The 15,875-nt window shown below is 44.0% G+C and overlaps 1 protein-coding gene across 2 annotated transcripts in view; it reads right to left on the bottom strand.

Moving 5' to 3' along the window:
* PREP (prolyl endopeptidase) overlaps positions 1–7,792 on the bottom strand; it is a 133,324-nt gene extending 125,532 nt beyond the window's left edge. The window contains exons 1-2 of one of the 2 annotated variants that reach the window (XR_009690994.1): positions 7,647–7,792; positions 1,093–1,167 (exon numbers count right to left, since the gene is read on the bottom strand). Coding sequence is in view for 1 of the 2 variants with exons in the window: in XM_061132020.1 (XP_060988003.1) it covers positions 1,093–1,167; positions 7,647–7,691 (120 nt within the window). In the remaining variant the exon portion in view is untranslated. The remainder of the gene's footprint in view (positions 1–1,092; positions 1,168–7,646) is intronic. The other variant, XM_061132020.1, reaches the window with a different exon arrangement.
* Positions 7,793–15,875: the final 8,083 nt, after the last annotated feature.

The raw sequence follows: 15,875 nt of genomic DNA, 5'->3' as shown, positions 1-15,875 counted from the left end.
TCCCACTAGCCAGGTCCACATCAGGAGGGAATGCCTTCTTGGAAAATCCGAATTGTCTTGGAAATCAGAGTTCAGTTCTCCAGGGAACACTGATACATACAGTGGCAAGGGTACCACAAGATACAAGAATAGCTAAGACACAGGCTTTTAGGAGCTGGCCTAGAAAACCACTCAGCAGGCATTAACTTTTTTTGTTTTTTTGTTTTAAAATAGGAAATGTACTCTGGGATTCTAAAGAAGCTCAAATAAACTTCTGGAGTGCTGACAATATTAGAAACTGTATACATATTTTTATATACTAAGTTAATATGGCTATAAATAAAAAAGTCAAAGAACTTGGAGTGGATTGGAGAAACACCACTCCCTCATCCAAGCAAACTTAACTACATATGTAGTTAAGCATATGTAAATAATGAATCTCAAATGACAAGCCCTGGATACTCCAAGAAGGAAAATAGCAACCATCAGACATCGCACTTAGGGGTAAGCTTCATTAACAAAATGAGACTTCGGCTCAAAATACTATATGTTTCTCCAAAAGAATATTTTTAGACAGAGTAGAAAATTCTCCCCTTCATCCCTTTATAAAATATAAAAAGATACTGAGAATTCAGTTTACTTATAATTTAGTTGTTGTATTGTTGTTGCATTAAAATCAATAAATAATCTAAGACCAGCATTCAGTTTTCAAGACTTGGTACTACTTCTTCAATATATTTTCTTTCCTTTGGGAAAAAATGTATTAGGCAATTTTTTTCTTCACAAAATTATTCTCTAAGTTTTTATTTTTCTTCGGTAAAAATTTGTTTTCCTTTTTTCAAATACTTTCATTTCAAACAGCTGGTTCATCAGTGTTCTTCTAGTTCATAAACACTATTCAAAACAGCTGTGTGATCGTCTATGGGACTAAAACCACTTTCACCGTTTCTCACGAATCATTTCCCAGAGAGTGGTAGTATAACAGGTCTATTCATCGTCCCACTGCAGACAACACAGGATAATTCTCGGAGGGAAAAGCCATGGTTACTGATGTTTATGGTTTGGTCTGAGCTATGAGGACCACCTTCTCTTTCATCATAAGCCCTCATTTACCTTCGTCTGCTCGCTGTCTGGGTCTTCAAGCCAAGCGTAAGGGTCACAGATTTTATGCCCATGATAATCCTGTACCTGCAAAAGACAAAGTGCGGTATTAGATAACTAGTGTCTAACCCCAACTACATCACTACTTTCAGAATGTGATGGAGATAGAAAAGGGGCAGACTGAAATAGCCCAGTTGGCTCACTGGCAACGTGTCTGCCCAAATTACCACATGAACCGAAGTTGGCAGGTTCTCAAAGGTGTCAAACCACCCTTAATGAAAAGAACATTTTAGCTGGAGCAGGAGGAGAGATGAAAGGTCAGAATAGGAACAGCTCTGTCTGTACAACACAAGACAAAGGCCTGCCACTGTGTTAAAGAAACTTGAAAACATGCTGTTGGTGGCCAAGGCCTGAATGACACAATGCAGTGGGGACACCGGAAGGGCCCACTTGGGCGGGAGCCATCACACACGGGTGCACTGCCCTGTTCTGGCTAAGCTTACAGATGCTCAGGAAATCTCCCGACAATGTACAATATGATCAGTTTTGCCTTTAAGTCTAAACTACCAAAAAGCAAGTTAACGAATGTGTAATGATGCTCACTGACGTCAGAGAAAGCTGACTTTCATACAATGAGAGAACATTTCTACAACTGAAGCCTCTATTCTGTTCAATGTACTGGTATGAAATGCTTTCTTTCACTGTGTAGGAAAGGAAGCACAAAGGTATCACGCATTCAGACTACCCTGATGTTTGATGAGATAAAACTGCTGAGTGCCAGGACAGCCTGGCTGAGGGGGTGCCTTCGGGAGCCCCCTCGTGGGAACTTTTGGAAAACCCAATTCCTGAGTGGGCCTGGCCTCAGAGACTGAGTCTGGAAGTGACTGAAGTCACCACTCCCCAGGTGATTATGCCCAAAGAAACTACCAACAGATAGATACCCCAATAACACAGTAATGTGATTAATCTAATCAAATGAAACCACATGGACAACATCTTTCCAATCAAGTCTCTCTCAACAACTGAACAATGTTCCATTTGAGGCTTCCTGTGTGCAGTTGTCTGGAAGACAACCAGTGTCTCAGATATTTTGCACCTGTCTCCTCGGTTTTGTTCTATAATACCAGAAGGTAAGGGCTAGTCCCTAACGAAAGCAAACACTCTCCTGGAAAAGGAAAACCTGCTGTTTCTACTGTTTATCAAAATTCTACTGTGGCTGTTGGTCAACTGAGACTCTCTCCCAAGCCTCAGACCCCTGGCTTTCTGCAAGGGGTCAGCATCTGTCCTCATCTGGTGCTGGGGAGACAGTACCTGGGGACACGCACACCTAGAAGGACAGGCAACTGAGATGGAACATAAGGACTGCCCAGCAAACAATGACCAACAAGTGCAAGGCACATAAAACCAGATGAAAGCCTTCCCGACGAGTCTTCCTAAAATTATCAATTTTCAATCCTTACCAAAAGCCTCTCTAAATTGTAGCTGATTATCACCACTGAAGAAAAGGTTTTCTGTCTTGTTTTCTCATCTGTAAGTCTCTTACATTTTACACACCTTGAAATGGTTGTAAAACACCATGCTTACAGTAACAACCATCTTTTCTCTGACAATAGGAATCAAAAAAATGTAAAATTGTGCAAGATCTTCCAACCCAGTATTTTTAGGAGCAATGTCAAGCACAAGATGGCAACATGCCCAGGGCCATACTGAGTTCAGAATCAGAGCTGAGACTCAAAACAATCTGCAAACAGCTTTCCCCCAAATATTCCTCAGAAGGGATGGACCAGACACTAAAAACGTCCCTCAATTCAGTTCAGTTCAGTTCAGTCACTTAGTCGTGTCCGACTCTCTGCGATCCCATGAATCGCAGCACTCCAGGTCTCCCTGTCCATCACCAACTCCCGGAGTTTACTCACACTCATGTCCATTGAGTTGGTGATGCCATCCAACCATCTCATCCTCTGTCGTCCCCTTCTCCTCCTGCCTTCAATCTTTCCCAGCAGCATCGGGGTCTTTTCAGATGACTCATTTCTTCCCAACAGGTGGCCAAAGTATTGGAGTTTCAGCTTCAGCATCAGTCCTTCCAATGAATAGTCAGGACTGATTTCCTTCAGGTTGGAATGGTTAGATCTTCCTGAAGTCCAAAGAACTCTCAAGAGTCTTCTCCGACACCACAGTTCAAAAGCATCAATTCATTGGCGCTCAGCTTTCTTTACAGTCCAACTCTCACATCCATACATGACTACTAGAAAAACAACAGCTTTGACTAGACGGACCTTTGTTGGCAGTGTAATATCTCTGCTTTTTAATATGCTGTCTAGGTTGGTCATAACTTTCATTCCAAGGAGCAAGCATTTTTTAATTTCATGGCTTCAGTCACCATCTGCAGTGATTTTGGAGCCCCCAAAAATAGTCTGTCACTGTTTTTACTGTTTTCCCATCTATTTGCCGTGAAGTGACGGACCCAGATGCCATGATCTTAGTTTTCTGAATATTGAACTTTAAGCTAACTTTTAGTTCTCCTCTTTCACTTTCATCAAGAGGCTCTTTAGTTCTTCTTCACATTCTGCCATAAGGGTGGTGTCATCTGCATATCTGAGGTTATTGATATTTCTCCTGGCAATCTTGATTCCAGCTTGTGCTTCATCCAGCCCAGCATTTCACATGATGTACTCTTCATATAAGTTAAATAAGCAGGGTGACAATATACAGCCTTGACGTACTCCTTTCCCTATTTGGAACCAGTCTGTTGTTAAGTCCAGTTCTAACTGTTGCTTCCTGACCTGCATACAGATTTCTGAAGAGGCAGGTCAGGCGGTCTGATATTCCCATCTCTTTAAGAATTTTCCAGAGTTTGTTGTGGTCCACACAGTCAAAGGCATATTGGCATAGTCAATAAAACAGAAGTAAATACTTTTCTGGAACTCTCTTGCTTTTTTGATGATCCAGCAGATGTTGGCAATTTGATGTCTGGTTTCTCTTCCTTTTCTAAATCCAGCTTGAACATCTGGAAGTTCATGGTTCATGTACTGTTGAAGCCTGGCTTGGAGAATTTTGAGCATTACTTTACTAGCGTGTGAGATGAGTGCAATTGTGTGGTAGTTTGAGCATTCTTTGGCATTGCCTTTCTTTGGGATTGGAATGAAAACTGACCTTTTCCAGTCCTGTGGCCACTGCTTTTCCAAATTTGCTGATGCTACTAAAACTCAGACATATCCAGAAACTTAACAAAGGGGGAAAGATTAACAGCAAATCTTAGTTTTATGACTAAGTCAAAGTGCTGCCACGTGCTAGACCCAAAGCAATGAACAGCTGCTGAATATCCATACTGCTGTGCCTGATGTTTTAAAGCACCTTTGTAAGAGAGCTGATTATATTCCTACTTCACAGCCGCAGAATGCAATTCAGAGATTGGCAGGGTGAAGGCTGTAGATCTGCTGTGAGCTAAACAGTGTGCCATAGCCACGTTTATCTGATCTGGTCCTCACTGTAAGGCTACCATCAACTCATTTTTCCAGATGAGGAAACTGAAGCTGGACATAGTTAAAGCAGCTGACAAGGGTCAGATGGTTAACAAGCTGGAGGGAGAGCAGTGATCCCATCTTGAGCAGACCCCAAAGCCGGAGGACTTGACCTTTTGCTAATGAAGCGGACCAGTTGTGAACTGGCAGGGGCAGAACTGGACCTTTACTCAACCCAGCGCACCCTACACTGGACTGCCTACTGAATGGTGTTCACCTCTGAGCAAACAGCCCCAACTTCCCGTACCTGCCCTATAATCTAAAGCAGACTGAAGTCAGTTACTGAGCAGACATTTCTAACCAGGAGAAGAAACAGATTCTCTCCAGGACAATCCCAGGAGCCAAGTGCCCTGCCCCCATCCACCTGGCCCCTACATTTTTCTTTTGTAGGAGCGTAGCCTACAAATGGGGTGATCTCACAAGCCACATCCCCTGCACTCAAGCTATATAGTACCTGATTTTCCCATCTGATTAAAGTTCGCAAACCATTCCATATTTTCCAAAGACGCTTTAAAAAGGGAGTTCTGATAAGACACTATCACTATGAATATTTCACTGTATTAGTCAATAGTTTGCCTGCTGCCAAATGCACATTTGTACACACAGCAGGCAGAGCCCATCAAACCTGGCCCCATCTTATCTTCCCTTTCCAGCCGCCATCCAAGCTTACACCCAAGATGTTCTGGTCACAATGGCCTTCCTGCCATCCCCAAACAGACGCAGTTCCATGACTGTCCGGCCCTACATAACTATGACTGTAAGTCACATGACCAGGAATATCCTTTCAACCTTAACCAACTGACCAACTTCCAGCCTCAATTCTCATACTGTCTCTACCTCCTGATGAAAATTAATGCCATTCTCCTCGGTGTTTTCCACTCACCCTGCACACTCTGCCGCTGCAGGCCTAAATTCCCTGAGGGCAACACTCTCGGGGGATGGGCCACAGGATCACACTGGAACAGCATGGTTTCCAAAAATCTGCTAGCTAATGCAGAAGTCCATCCAGTGGGACTGCAAGCTCCAACCCCACGGTTCAGCAGGAGACTGCTGAGTGCACGGCTGGAAGACGCTCAAGGGAGACAGACAGAGAGCTACAGCAATGGCTAGCACTGCTGGAGAAAAATAAACCCATCCTAGAAATCAAGGCTACAATTTGAGTAAATGCCTAAGTCAAGCCTGCGTTAGTAATCAGGACTTTGTCACAGGAAAAAGACACTGCCCACAGGCTGTCAGGGCTGGGACAAGTAACCTGGGTGATCTACAGGGTCCAGGTTGGACCAAGCGCTACACTTCCTCAGCCTTGAGGCTGATCATGACTCCTCTGATGCAAAAGAACTGGAGAGTATTAAAATCCACGGTATACTCTTTTAAGTTAATTGTTCATAATCTTTCTGACATCTTCAGGAAATCCTCACTTCACCCTTTCAAGAACGGTTAAACACAGATTAGGTGAACTGCAGAGTTTTGGTAACCCCAAAAGTGAAAAGTTACGGAAGAAGCACCCCTCCCCCATTTAAATAAAACAAATCTAAAACAGTACTTATCAAATGTTATAATTGTATCTCTCCTGAAAACTCAGAGATCCTCAAAAACCAAACCAAGATATTTATGCCTTCCCATTACTCATGTTTGGCACACGGCAGAGCCAGGGCATCACCTGAATGAACGAACGATTGATACTCTTACTACTGAAGCAAGTAAACTCTGTTGTTAGCCAAGCCAGCCGTAATAGTTCATTCAGGGAAGAGAAGGCCTGTAACAGGCAAGGGATCTGCCAAAGGGCATCCAGGGAGGGAGTGATAAAGCCACAACTAGCACTCAGGTCTTCTTACTTGGTCTATCCCCTTTCCATTCCCGCTGGATCATGTTACTCCTGTTGCACAAAGGAAACAACTCTTGAACCACAGAGATAGGGCTTCTTGGGGGAGTAAATTTAATAAGCAAACAGCCGAACAGACGGAGAAAACATGGTTACCAGATGGCCACAGGTCAAAGAAACCATGAATGCATTAGTACCACTTGGAAGTCTTAATTTAAAACAACCCTTACATCCTTCGCTCTAAAGCCCCAGAACCCTTTACCTCAAAATGAGAAGTGCTTTAAAGTACAGACTTCAGGCACAAATCAGGTCAAAGCAAGCAGAAAAAATCTAGAACTGTATTATACAAAAATCTTTTTATTCCAACTCTATTTTAAGTCATCTGAGGAATCTGGCTATTCCTACGAGAATTATGCCCACAACATTTGGATTTACTCCAGTTCCTAAGATGCCAAACTAATTTTTACACGCAAAAAAAAAGAGAAAAAAAGGTTCTGCCCAGAATTCCACCCACAGGATCTCCACAGTGACTCTGAGGTTATCTACAAACTGAGGGAAATGGTGGGTAAGCCCTGCCCTAGGCAAAACTTCATTCTGCAAAAGGCCACCCTCTCCTCTTCTAAGGCCTCCTCTGGCCCCCGCCGACTCTGCTCTGGTTTAGGAACATGCGGATCAGCACCGGCACATCACGGGGCCCTGCCCCATCTTCCACGGACTCGATCTCCGCCCTGCATCCCCAGCGCCCGCTGCCAGCACCCGGCAGGGGGAAGCGCTCCACACACGTTTTAAAAATCGAATGAATGAACTTCAACTCTAAGTATTTTTAATTTGTGAGTTGAAAAAGTTTGCTTTTGTCTTATAACTGGACATCATCTACACACATCCACACTTTCTCCTACCACCATATTTAAGCAAGAGCCTCCTCCAAGCAAAAACGCAGTGACACGTCCTGCCTTCCCACTCTCTCCAGACGCCCACGCCCACCTGCGTGTTCGCCCTTGACCCCGATGATCTTGGGAAGTGGTCCAGCGGCGGCTGACCACCGGCTCCGCCGCCAGCGGGCGGAGGGTGACGGCCACCAGGGCCCCCGCGCCTCGGGAGGAGCCGGGAGCCCCCAGCCGGGTCTCGCAAACAAAGGCCGAGGGGGAGGGGAGAGCAGGGGGCGAGGGGCCGCAGGGGGTGAGGGGCGGCGGGTCGTGGGCCAGGCGCCGCTGGGTACTCACAGCGGTCTCGTCGCGGTACACGTCGGGGTACTGGAAGGACAGCATGGCCGGGGACGCGCAGGGGCGGCGTGGGCTCTGGGGCGGGCGCGAGTGGGCCGCGGGGCGAGGCGGGTGCCGGGAAGGCGACGGCGGCGACGGGCTGCTCTCGGCCGGGACTCTCGGCCGGGACTCAGGACCGGACCGGCTGCGCGGCGGCGAGGACGTGCGGGAAGCAGGAAGCAGCTGTCGGCGAGGCCCGGAGCCCCTCCCCGGCGGGCGGGCCCAGCGGCGGCGGCGGCAAGAGGGAGCGGGCGGCGCCGTGCGTGCGCCAGCCCGGGCGCACAGCTCCCTCTGCAGGAGCACCGGCCGCGCCCGCGCCGCCGCCCGGGCCCACGCCTGGGCCACCGAGCCGAGGGTCCCCGCCACGCCAGCGGGGCCACGGCGCCCGGCACGCGCCGAAGAGGGACCCGCGCGGGCCGGGACACGCCCAGCACGCCGGCCCCGGCCCGCGCGCCCGGCACACGTGCTATCACGCCTGCGGGGCCACCACGCCTCCTGGCCCCTCCCGCCCTACCCGAAGTCCCCCTGCTGGCCGCTTCGCCATTGCAGCGTTCGCCGGACCTCCCTCAAGCCGAACGAATCGCCGGCTTTGCTGATTCGATTCTCTCATCGAATTGAAAATTCCTGTTCTAGGACTGGGTAGGGGCGGCGAAGAGAGACCTGGCCTCCCCAGCCTTGAGAGCGGAGGTTCTTGAGGTGACCTAATTTCCACTGCCTGTGACCGTGGACTTGGAAGGGCAGTAATAATGGATCGTGAGGACTAAGAAGGAAACACCACTCGTATCCTCAGCACCCCTGGTGGGCGCTGTGTGATTGGGCAGCTGGATTATTTAGGTGCTATGAGGTGTGAGTAGGACAACGGATGAGTCCTTGGGCTCCCCAGGTGGTTCAATGGTAAAGAACCCGCCTGTCAATGCAGGAGAGGCAGGTTCAATCCCTGGATTGGAAAGATCCCCAGGACAAGGAAATGGCAACCCACTCCAGTATTCTTGCCTGGAAAATCCCATGGACAGAGGAACCTGGCAGGCTACAGCCCATGGGGTTGCAAAGAATCCAGTGTGACTGAGCAGGCACACATGTCTCAAATTTACCAGTTGAGAAGGGACCAAGGTGGGAAGATTGGAAATTATCTAGGGTTTTTTTGTTCATCCTTCTGGTTCTTTTATCAGCATGTCTTTTCTGCCAATGTGTTTGTTTATTGAGCATCTTTTATTTTGGGGATGGGGGCAGGGCAGGAGGTATTAGATGCTAGACCTCAAACCCATGATATTTTAACAGTTATATTTATTCATCCTTGGGCTAGTGATAGGTGTTCTGGCCTTGCTTTCTGAACTTCAGGAAGAAGCTTTACAGCTCCAGGTATCAGAGGTTGATGGCTTCCCTGGAGGTCCCCATCCCCCAGAGGCCTTAGGTTCTGGGAATAAGTAGCCTATCAGGCTCCTCTGTCCAGCATCTGTTAAGACTGATGTCTCTGGCATTTGCCCAGATAACCCAACCTTTAATTTGACTCCTATTTCCAAGTAACTAACTTACTGACTGATGGAAGTGCAGTCAGTAATTTCCAACTACTTTCCCCCAAAGATTTATGTTATGTTTTCAAGTGTGACTCTTAATGAAAGTCTTATATTCCTGTGCATATCTAATCTCCACAAAACATCATAAAGTATGCAATATTAATAGCACCTAGAATAAGAGTGAGGTTCTCTTCTTGGCTTCCCCTGTGGCTCAGACGGTAAAGCGTCTGCCTACAATGCGGGAGACCTGGGTTAGATCCCTGGGTTGGGAAGATCCTCTGGAGAAGGAAATGGCAACCCACTCCAGTACTCTTGCCTGGAAAATCCAATGGACAGAGGAGCCTGGTAGGCTACAGTTCATGGGGTTGAAAAGAGTCGGACACAACTGAGCGACTTCACTTCACTTCTCTTCTTGGCCCTGCCACTGTTTCACTGGCTTTGAATGAGTCCTTACATCATCACTATTTTTCAGTTACAACAGGAGAGAATTAGATCACGTGGTTTCAAAGGATTCTGAGATTCTTTAATTCTAATCAGGAACTCAAGTGAAGTTGTAGGAGCCTCAAAACTAACCCTCCGATTAAGAATGAAATTGCCATTCACTGGAGGGTGCTGTCCATACCTTGTGGACAGATGGAGGTGAGAGTGGAAGGCGAGACAGTAATTGTCAGTCCCCTGAAAGGGCTTTCTCTGTAGCTTTCTTCTCTTTTCAAACCATCCACCAGCACAGATTTGGCTGAGAGTCCACTGCTGGGCCTGAGGTTCTTACTAAATTCATAGATCTGATCTTTTTTAGGAACTGTAGCTGTTCCCTTCTAATACCCTTCTCTCCATAGAGCTGTGTGTTTAATAGGTCATGTGAGGTGTCTGGAATTACAGCTGTGAAGTCTCGGTTCCCTCCTCCCCTTCTCAGCCTAATGCCTAACTGAATTAAATACCAGAATAGGAGGACAGGGCTGAATTAAATCCAGATTAAAAATTGGGGCAGAGAGAGTGGATCAAGAATGAATTTTTGATTCATTTTTCCACTTCAGCTTATGGAACTTATATATACCATTTCTAATGAGGTTCCCAAGTTAGGTGTGTTTCCAAGTCAGGAGAGAGACATCTTTTTTCCTCTTCTGTTATTAGGAGAAAAATCAGGTGTGGCCCCTGAAATGTGTAAAATGTGTAAAATGAACTTGTTTCGTTTAAGTAAGGAAATATGAAATGATCTATTCATCTGTTTTAAATTTAGGACTTCATATCTTTTAGCAGATACATAATATGCATTACAAAAATTGTGTCTGTTCCAAATTCTTGACTGTAAAATTAGAGATAGGAGATTAGGGAAGAACAGAGAGGAAAAGAAAATGAGATAGACAAAGCAGAATGGAGAGACAGCATCCCACATTTGATGTGATCAACAAAGGTTTTAAAAAAAAAAGCACAAAAAGATAATATGGAGACACAATAAACACAGGACAACACATGTGGAAAACCAGCGTTGGACACAATCTTTCATGAAGAAACCTCATTATATGGCATTTAGAATATTAATGTTAAATTTTTTAAGTTTTCTTGGAACTTTTACAACTCTGAGTAGTAAAGATGGACCTGCTGGTGCTTTTATCTTTAATGGACAATAAGCAGTGTGTCTGACCTGCCCACAAGAGGTTGTCCGCCCTGTTCAGCATCTTTGAGCCTCCCTGGGTTTACTGAGTAGCAACCTGACTATTTTTCCATTTACTACTGCTTCTCTCAGGTACTCCTTCCAGGTGTGACCTGGACATTATGGTTTAACCATTTCATTGTAGGCTGCAGCATAGTATTATGGCCTCTAATAAAGAATTAGTGCTGACTTACTTCACTCTATGTAACAGGCTCTAGGTTCATCCACTTTACTTGAATCGTTTCAAATTCATTCTTTTTATGGCTGAATAATATTCCATTGTATATATGTAGCACATCTTCCTTATCCATTCATCTGTAGATGGACATCTAGGTTGCTTCCATGTCCTGGCTATTGTAAACAGCGCTGCTATGAACATTGGGGTATGTATGTCTTTTTCTACTATGGTTTTTTCAGAGTATATGCCCAGAAGTGGGGTTGCTGGGTCATATGATAGATATTTGTGTTTTTGTATGGCAGAAACCAACACAACATTGTAAAAATTTAAATATATATATACATATATATATATTTAAAAAGAATTAGTGCTGGGAAACATAGTCTTCAGCTCATAACTCTCTGCACCTTTGGAGATTCAAGGTCCTATAACCTAAAGAGTTTGGTACCCAGCTGGTTCAGGTGTGGCCTCATCCCCTAGAACAGTCTCAGTTCTTGAAGCCCTGTCTTGCTGATAGCTCACATTCCATTGAAAGGTAGCTAACAGAATTTCAGACTCTGTGCTGGCCTTACCATTTTCCTCCTTTCTTGTGGGGAGAGGGGGAAAGGAAACAGTTCATTGTTTTTATAGAAGTACTACGTGGAGACTTCCAGCTTGGACCATAAGGCAGACTAAATAGTTTCTGCTAAACAAAAAATTGTGAATGCATCGCCAGGCTCCCAGGGAAGCTTTGCTCACTCCCTTCAAACAGACTGGATGTTAAAAAAAAGAAAAAAAAAAAAAAAAAAACACAAGTGAAATCAGGAGAATGAGAAGCAATAGAGTCACCAGGAGAAAGACCTCCAAGGGGCATCATCTACATTGCATTCTGTGTATATGTTACCCTCTGGATTTGTGCAACTTAGTTTCCATGTACACATTCCAGGAAGACTGCCCTCAAAGCTAATAACTATACCTGAGTTGTCTGTTACAAGGGGTCATCTTTGAAGGAAAGCATCCTAATGTAGGGGCTTCCAAGGTGGCTCAGTGGTAAAGAGTCTACCTGCCAATGCAGGAGCCTCAGGTTTGATCCATGGGTTGGAAAGATCCCCTGGAAGAGGAAACAGCAAATGGCAACCTACTCCGGTGTTCTTGCCTGAGAAATCCTGTGGACAGAGGAGCCTGGCAGGCTACAGTCCATGGGGTCTCAAAAGAGTAAGACACGACTTGGCACCAAGTTAGTTGGCAACTAACAACAACATCCTAATGTAGGCCCAGAGGTTTTCTACTGATAACTGAACCGCAGTTTAACTCACAATCACAGATCATGCAAGGAAACAATATTGGCTTTAATCTGTTAGCATTCTGGAACATTTTTACACTCTTCTGAAATCCTCTGCATTGCGAGAGGCCATGAGTCTGAAAACTACATTTCCAAAATGCCCTTGTCAGCTGGTTCTGGCTAGGTTCTAAAGAGGTAGGAGGGGAGAGACTCCTTTTCTCTTTTTATCTAGATGCTGGCAGCAGCACAGCTGGATCTTAGGAAGGGGACCTTCACCTAAAGGCTCAGCAGCAAATTTGTTCGTTTCAAACGCACTGTGGACTCTAGGGTCTTGTGTCGTCTGTAGGAGCGCAGGCTATGGAGGAGTGGAAGGGTGAGTGCTGGTACGGCTGGTGCAGGTAGCATCATGGGGTCTGCCAACACTCCACCCTTTGCTCCGCCAGCCTTAGGGGAAGGAGTGGCTCAGGACAGTGATTAATCTCTAGGTAACACCACCTTTCCTTTTTCAATCTTCCAGGCCCAACCTACTTTTAAAACAAATTGCTTGTATTAAACACCCCATTTGAAGTATCTAGCATGATTATTTTTTTCTACCTAGACATTTTTAAAGTAAGTGTAAGAATAATTAACAAGCAATGTTTAGACTCTCCTGAGGGTTTTAGGTGTTGGAAAGATCAAATACATAATATAGAATGCCAAGATATGAAATGCTTCCATAAAAAAAAAGAAAAATGCCACCCCTGCCTGGAATAGTAAGTTGTAAGCAAATATTAAAATGACCAACTGAATTTGGAAAAAATAAAATATAACTTACAGAAATGGAAAATGATTTGGTGAAATTAAAAAGACATAGACTAAATATCAAATTAGAAAGTTAATGAACTGAAAGGTAGTTCTGAAGAAGTGACTGAATGAACACATAGAGACAAAGAGGTAGAAAATATGAAAGAAAAGGACAAATATTAAATACATAGAAAGTAGAAATGCCATCTGATCTTTATGTGTTAAGAGAACAAAATTCCATACTCATTCATGAAAAAATATCAAGGAAAAGTAGGCATAGAAGAGAATGGCCTTAAGCAGATTTTGGTAACTATAAAAAAGGAAAAAAAAACAACACCAAAAACCCCACTCCCCAAAACCACAATCATTTAAAATATGGAAACATTAGAATCATTCCCTGTATAATCTCAAAACAAGGGTAGGCATGTTACAATCACCACTTCTATTCTGCATTGCATGAGGGAATTAGAAAAGAGAAAACAAAACTGTCCTTTTCAAATGATATAATTGTTTACTTAGACAGCAAAAATTCTGCCAAGAAATTATTTAAAATAATAAGAGAGTTGCCCACTGTGGCTGGATATATGACCCATGAGCCAAAGTCAACTGTGTTTCTAGATACATGAACAAACAAATGGAAAAATGAGTTTTAAAAAGACTCACACTGGGGCATTTCTCTGGTGGTCCAGTGGTTGGGAATCTGCCTTGCAATGTGGGGAATGCGGATTTGACCCCTGGTGAAGGAATTGACATCCCACATGCTGCAGAGCAACTGGACCCTTTCACCGCAAATAAGACACAACACAGCCAAAAAATAAATAAATAAAAACAAACAAACAAACAAAAAAACGCAAGACTCACACTAGCAACAGAAAGTATAAAGTAGCTGGGAATAAATCTGAGAAGAGATGTGTAAGTTTGGACCATAGAAAATTAGAATACTTTCCTAAAAGACAGGAGAGAAAACGTAAATAAATGGAGAAATATCTCATCTTCATGGCTTGCTACATTTAATATTGAAAAGCTGTCAGCTTTCTTCATGTTGATTTGTAGATACAATGCAACTGTAGTTAAAATCTCAATACTTATTTATATCTTGGTGGAACTTGACAAGCTGATTTTATAATTTATAGAGAAGAGTGAAAAAGGTAAGAAATGTCAAAATGCTTCTGAGGAAGTAAGAAGGGATTTTCCTATCAAAAACTAATATAAAGCTATAGTAAGTGAGATGGTCAATACCAAAATCAGATTGATTATATTCTTTGCAACTGAAGATGGAGAAACTCTATACAGTCAGCAAAAACAGGACTAGGAGCTGACTGTGGCTCAGATCATGAATTTCTTATTGGCAAATTCAGACTTAAAGAAAGTAGGGAAAACCACTAGGCCATTCAGGTATGACCTAAATCAAATCCCTTACAATTATACAGTGGAAGTGACAAATAGATTCAAGGGATTAGATCAGATAGACAGAGTGCTTGAAGAACTGTGGACAGAGGTTTGTAACACTGTACAGAAGGCAGTGATCAAAACCATCCCCAAGAAAAATAAATGCAAAAAGGCAAAATGGTTGTCTGAGGAGGCCTTCAAATAGCTAAGAAGAGAAGAGAAAGACAAAGACAGAGAGAAAAGACAGATATATCCATCTTTGGAATGCAGAGTTCCAAAGAATAGCAAGGAGAGAAAAAAGACTTCCTAAGTGAACAATGCAAAGAAATAGAGGAAAGCAATAGAATTGGGAAAAATTAGAGATCTCTTCAAGAAAATTAGAGATTCCAAGGGAACATTTCATGCAAAGATGGGCAAAATAAAGGAAAGAAATGGTATGGACTTAGTAAAAGCAGAAGATATTAAGAAGAGGTGGCAAGAATACACAGAAGAACTATACAAAAAAGGTCTTAATGACCTGAATAACCATGATGGTGTGATCACTCACCTAGAGCCAGACATCCTGGAGTGTGAAGTTAAGTGGGTCTTAGGAAGCATCACTATGAACAAAGCTAGTGGAGGTGATGGAATTCCAGCTGAGTTATTTCAGGTCTTTAAAGATGATGCTGTTCAAGTGCTGCACTCCAAGTGCCATGCAAATTTGGAAAACTCAGCGGTGGCCACAGGACTGGAAAAGGTCAGTTTTCATTCCAATCCCAAAGAAGGACAATGCCAAAGAGTGTTCAAACTGCTGCACAATTGCTCTCATCTCATAGGCTAGCAAAGAAATGATCAAAATTCTTCAAGCTAGGCTTCAACAGTACATGAACAAATAACTTCCAGATGTTCAATCTGGATTTAGAAAATGCAGAGCACGAAGAGATCAAATTGCCAACATCCACTGGATCATCAAAAAAGCAAGAGAATTCCAGAAAAACATTTATTTCTGCTTCATTGACTATGCTAAAGTCTTTGTGTGAATCACAACTGTGAGGCGAGCAGAAGTAACGCAGCTTAGATTAGGAGTAGGCCTTCCTACTTGGTAAGATTATCAGGCCACCTGGATACAACCAATTAGCTTTCACTTAATACTGACCGCTGCTTGCCAGTTAGGAAATTAGGAACGGCACGGAAACCCCCAGGAAAGTCCCGCCCACGTGAAAGTTTTGACCAATGAAATTGCTTTGCAAACTTGTAACCAATCCGCTTAAACCAACTACCTACGGCATGTGCTCACCCTATAAATTTGTGTAACAGCTTGGGCTCGGGGCTCTCTGACCTGCACCACTGCATTGGATGCGGCAGAGGGCCCTGGCTCGAGTCAGTAATAAACTTCCCCATTTTGCCAGTTGCATTGTCTTGGAAGCCTTCTCTC

The sequence above is a fragment of the Dama dama genome, chromosome 28, assembly GCF_033118175.1.
Source record: "Dama dama isolate Ldn47 chromosome 28, ASM3311817v1, whole genome shotgun sequence".
NCBI classification, from domain to species: Eukaryota; Metazoa; Chordata; class Mammalia; order Artiodactyla; family Cervidae; genus Dama; species Dama dama.
Note: the sequence above shows the minus strand (reverse complement) of the source record. Positions and strands in the feature narration are given on the sequence as shown.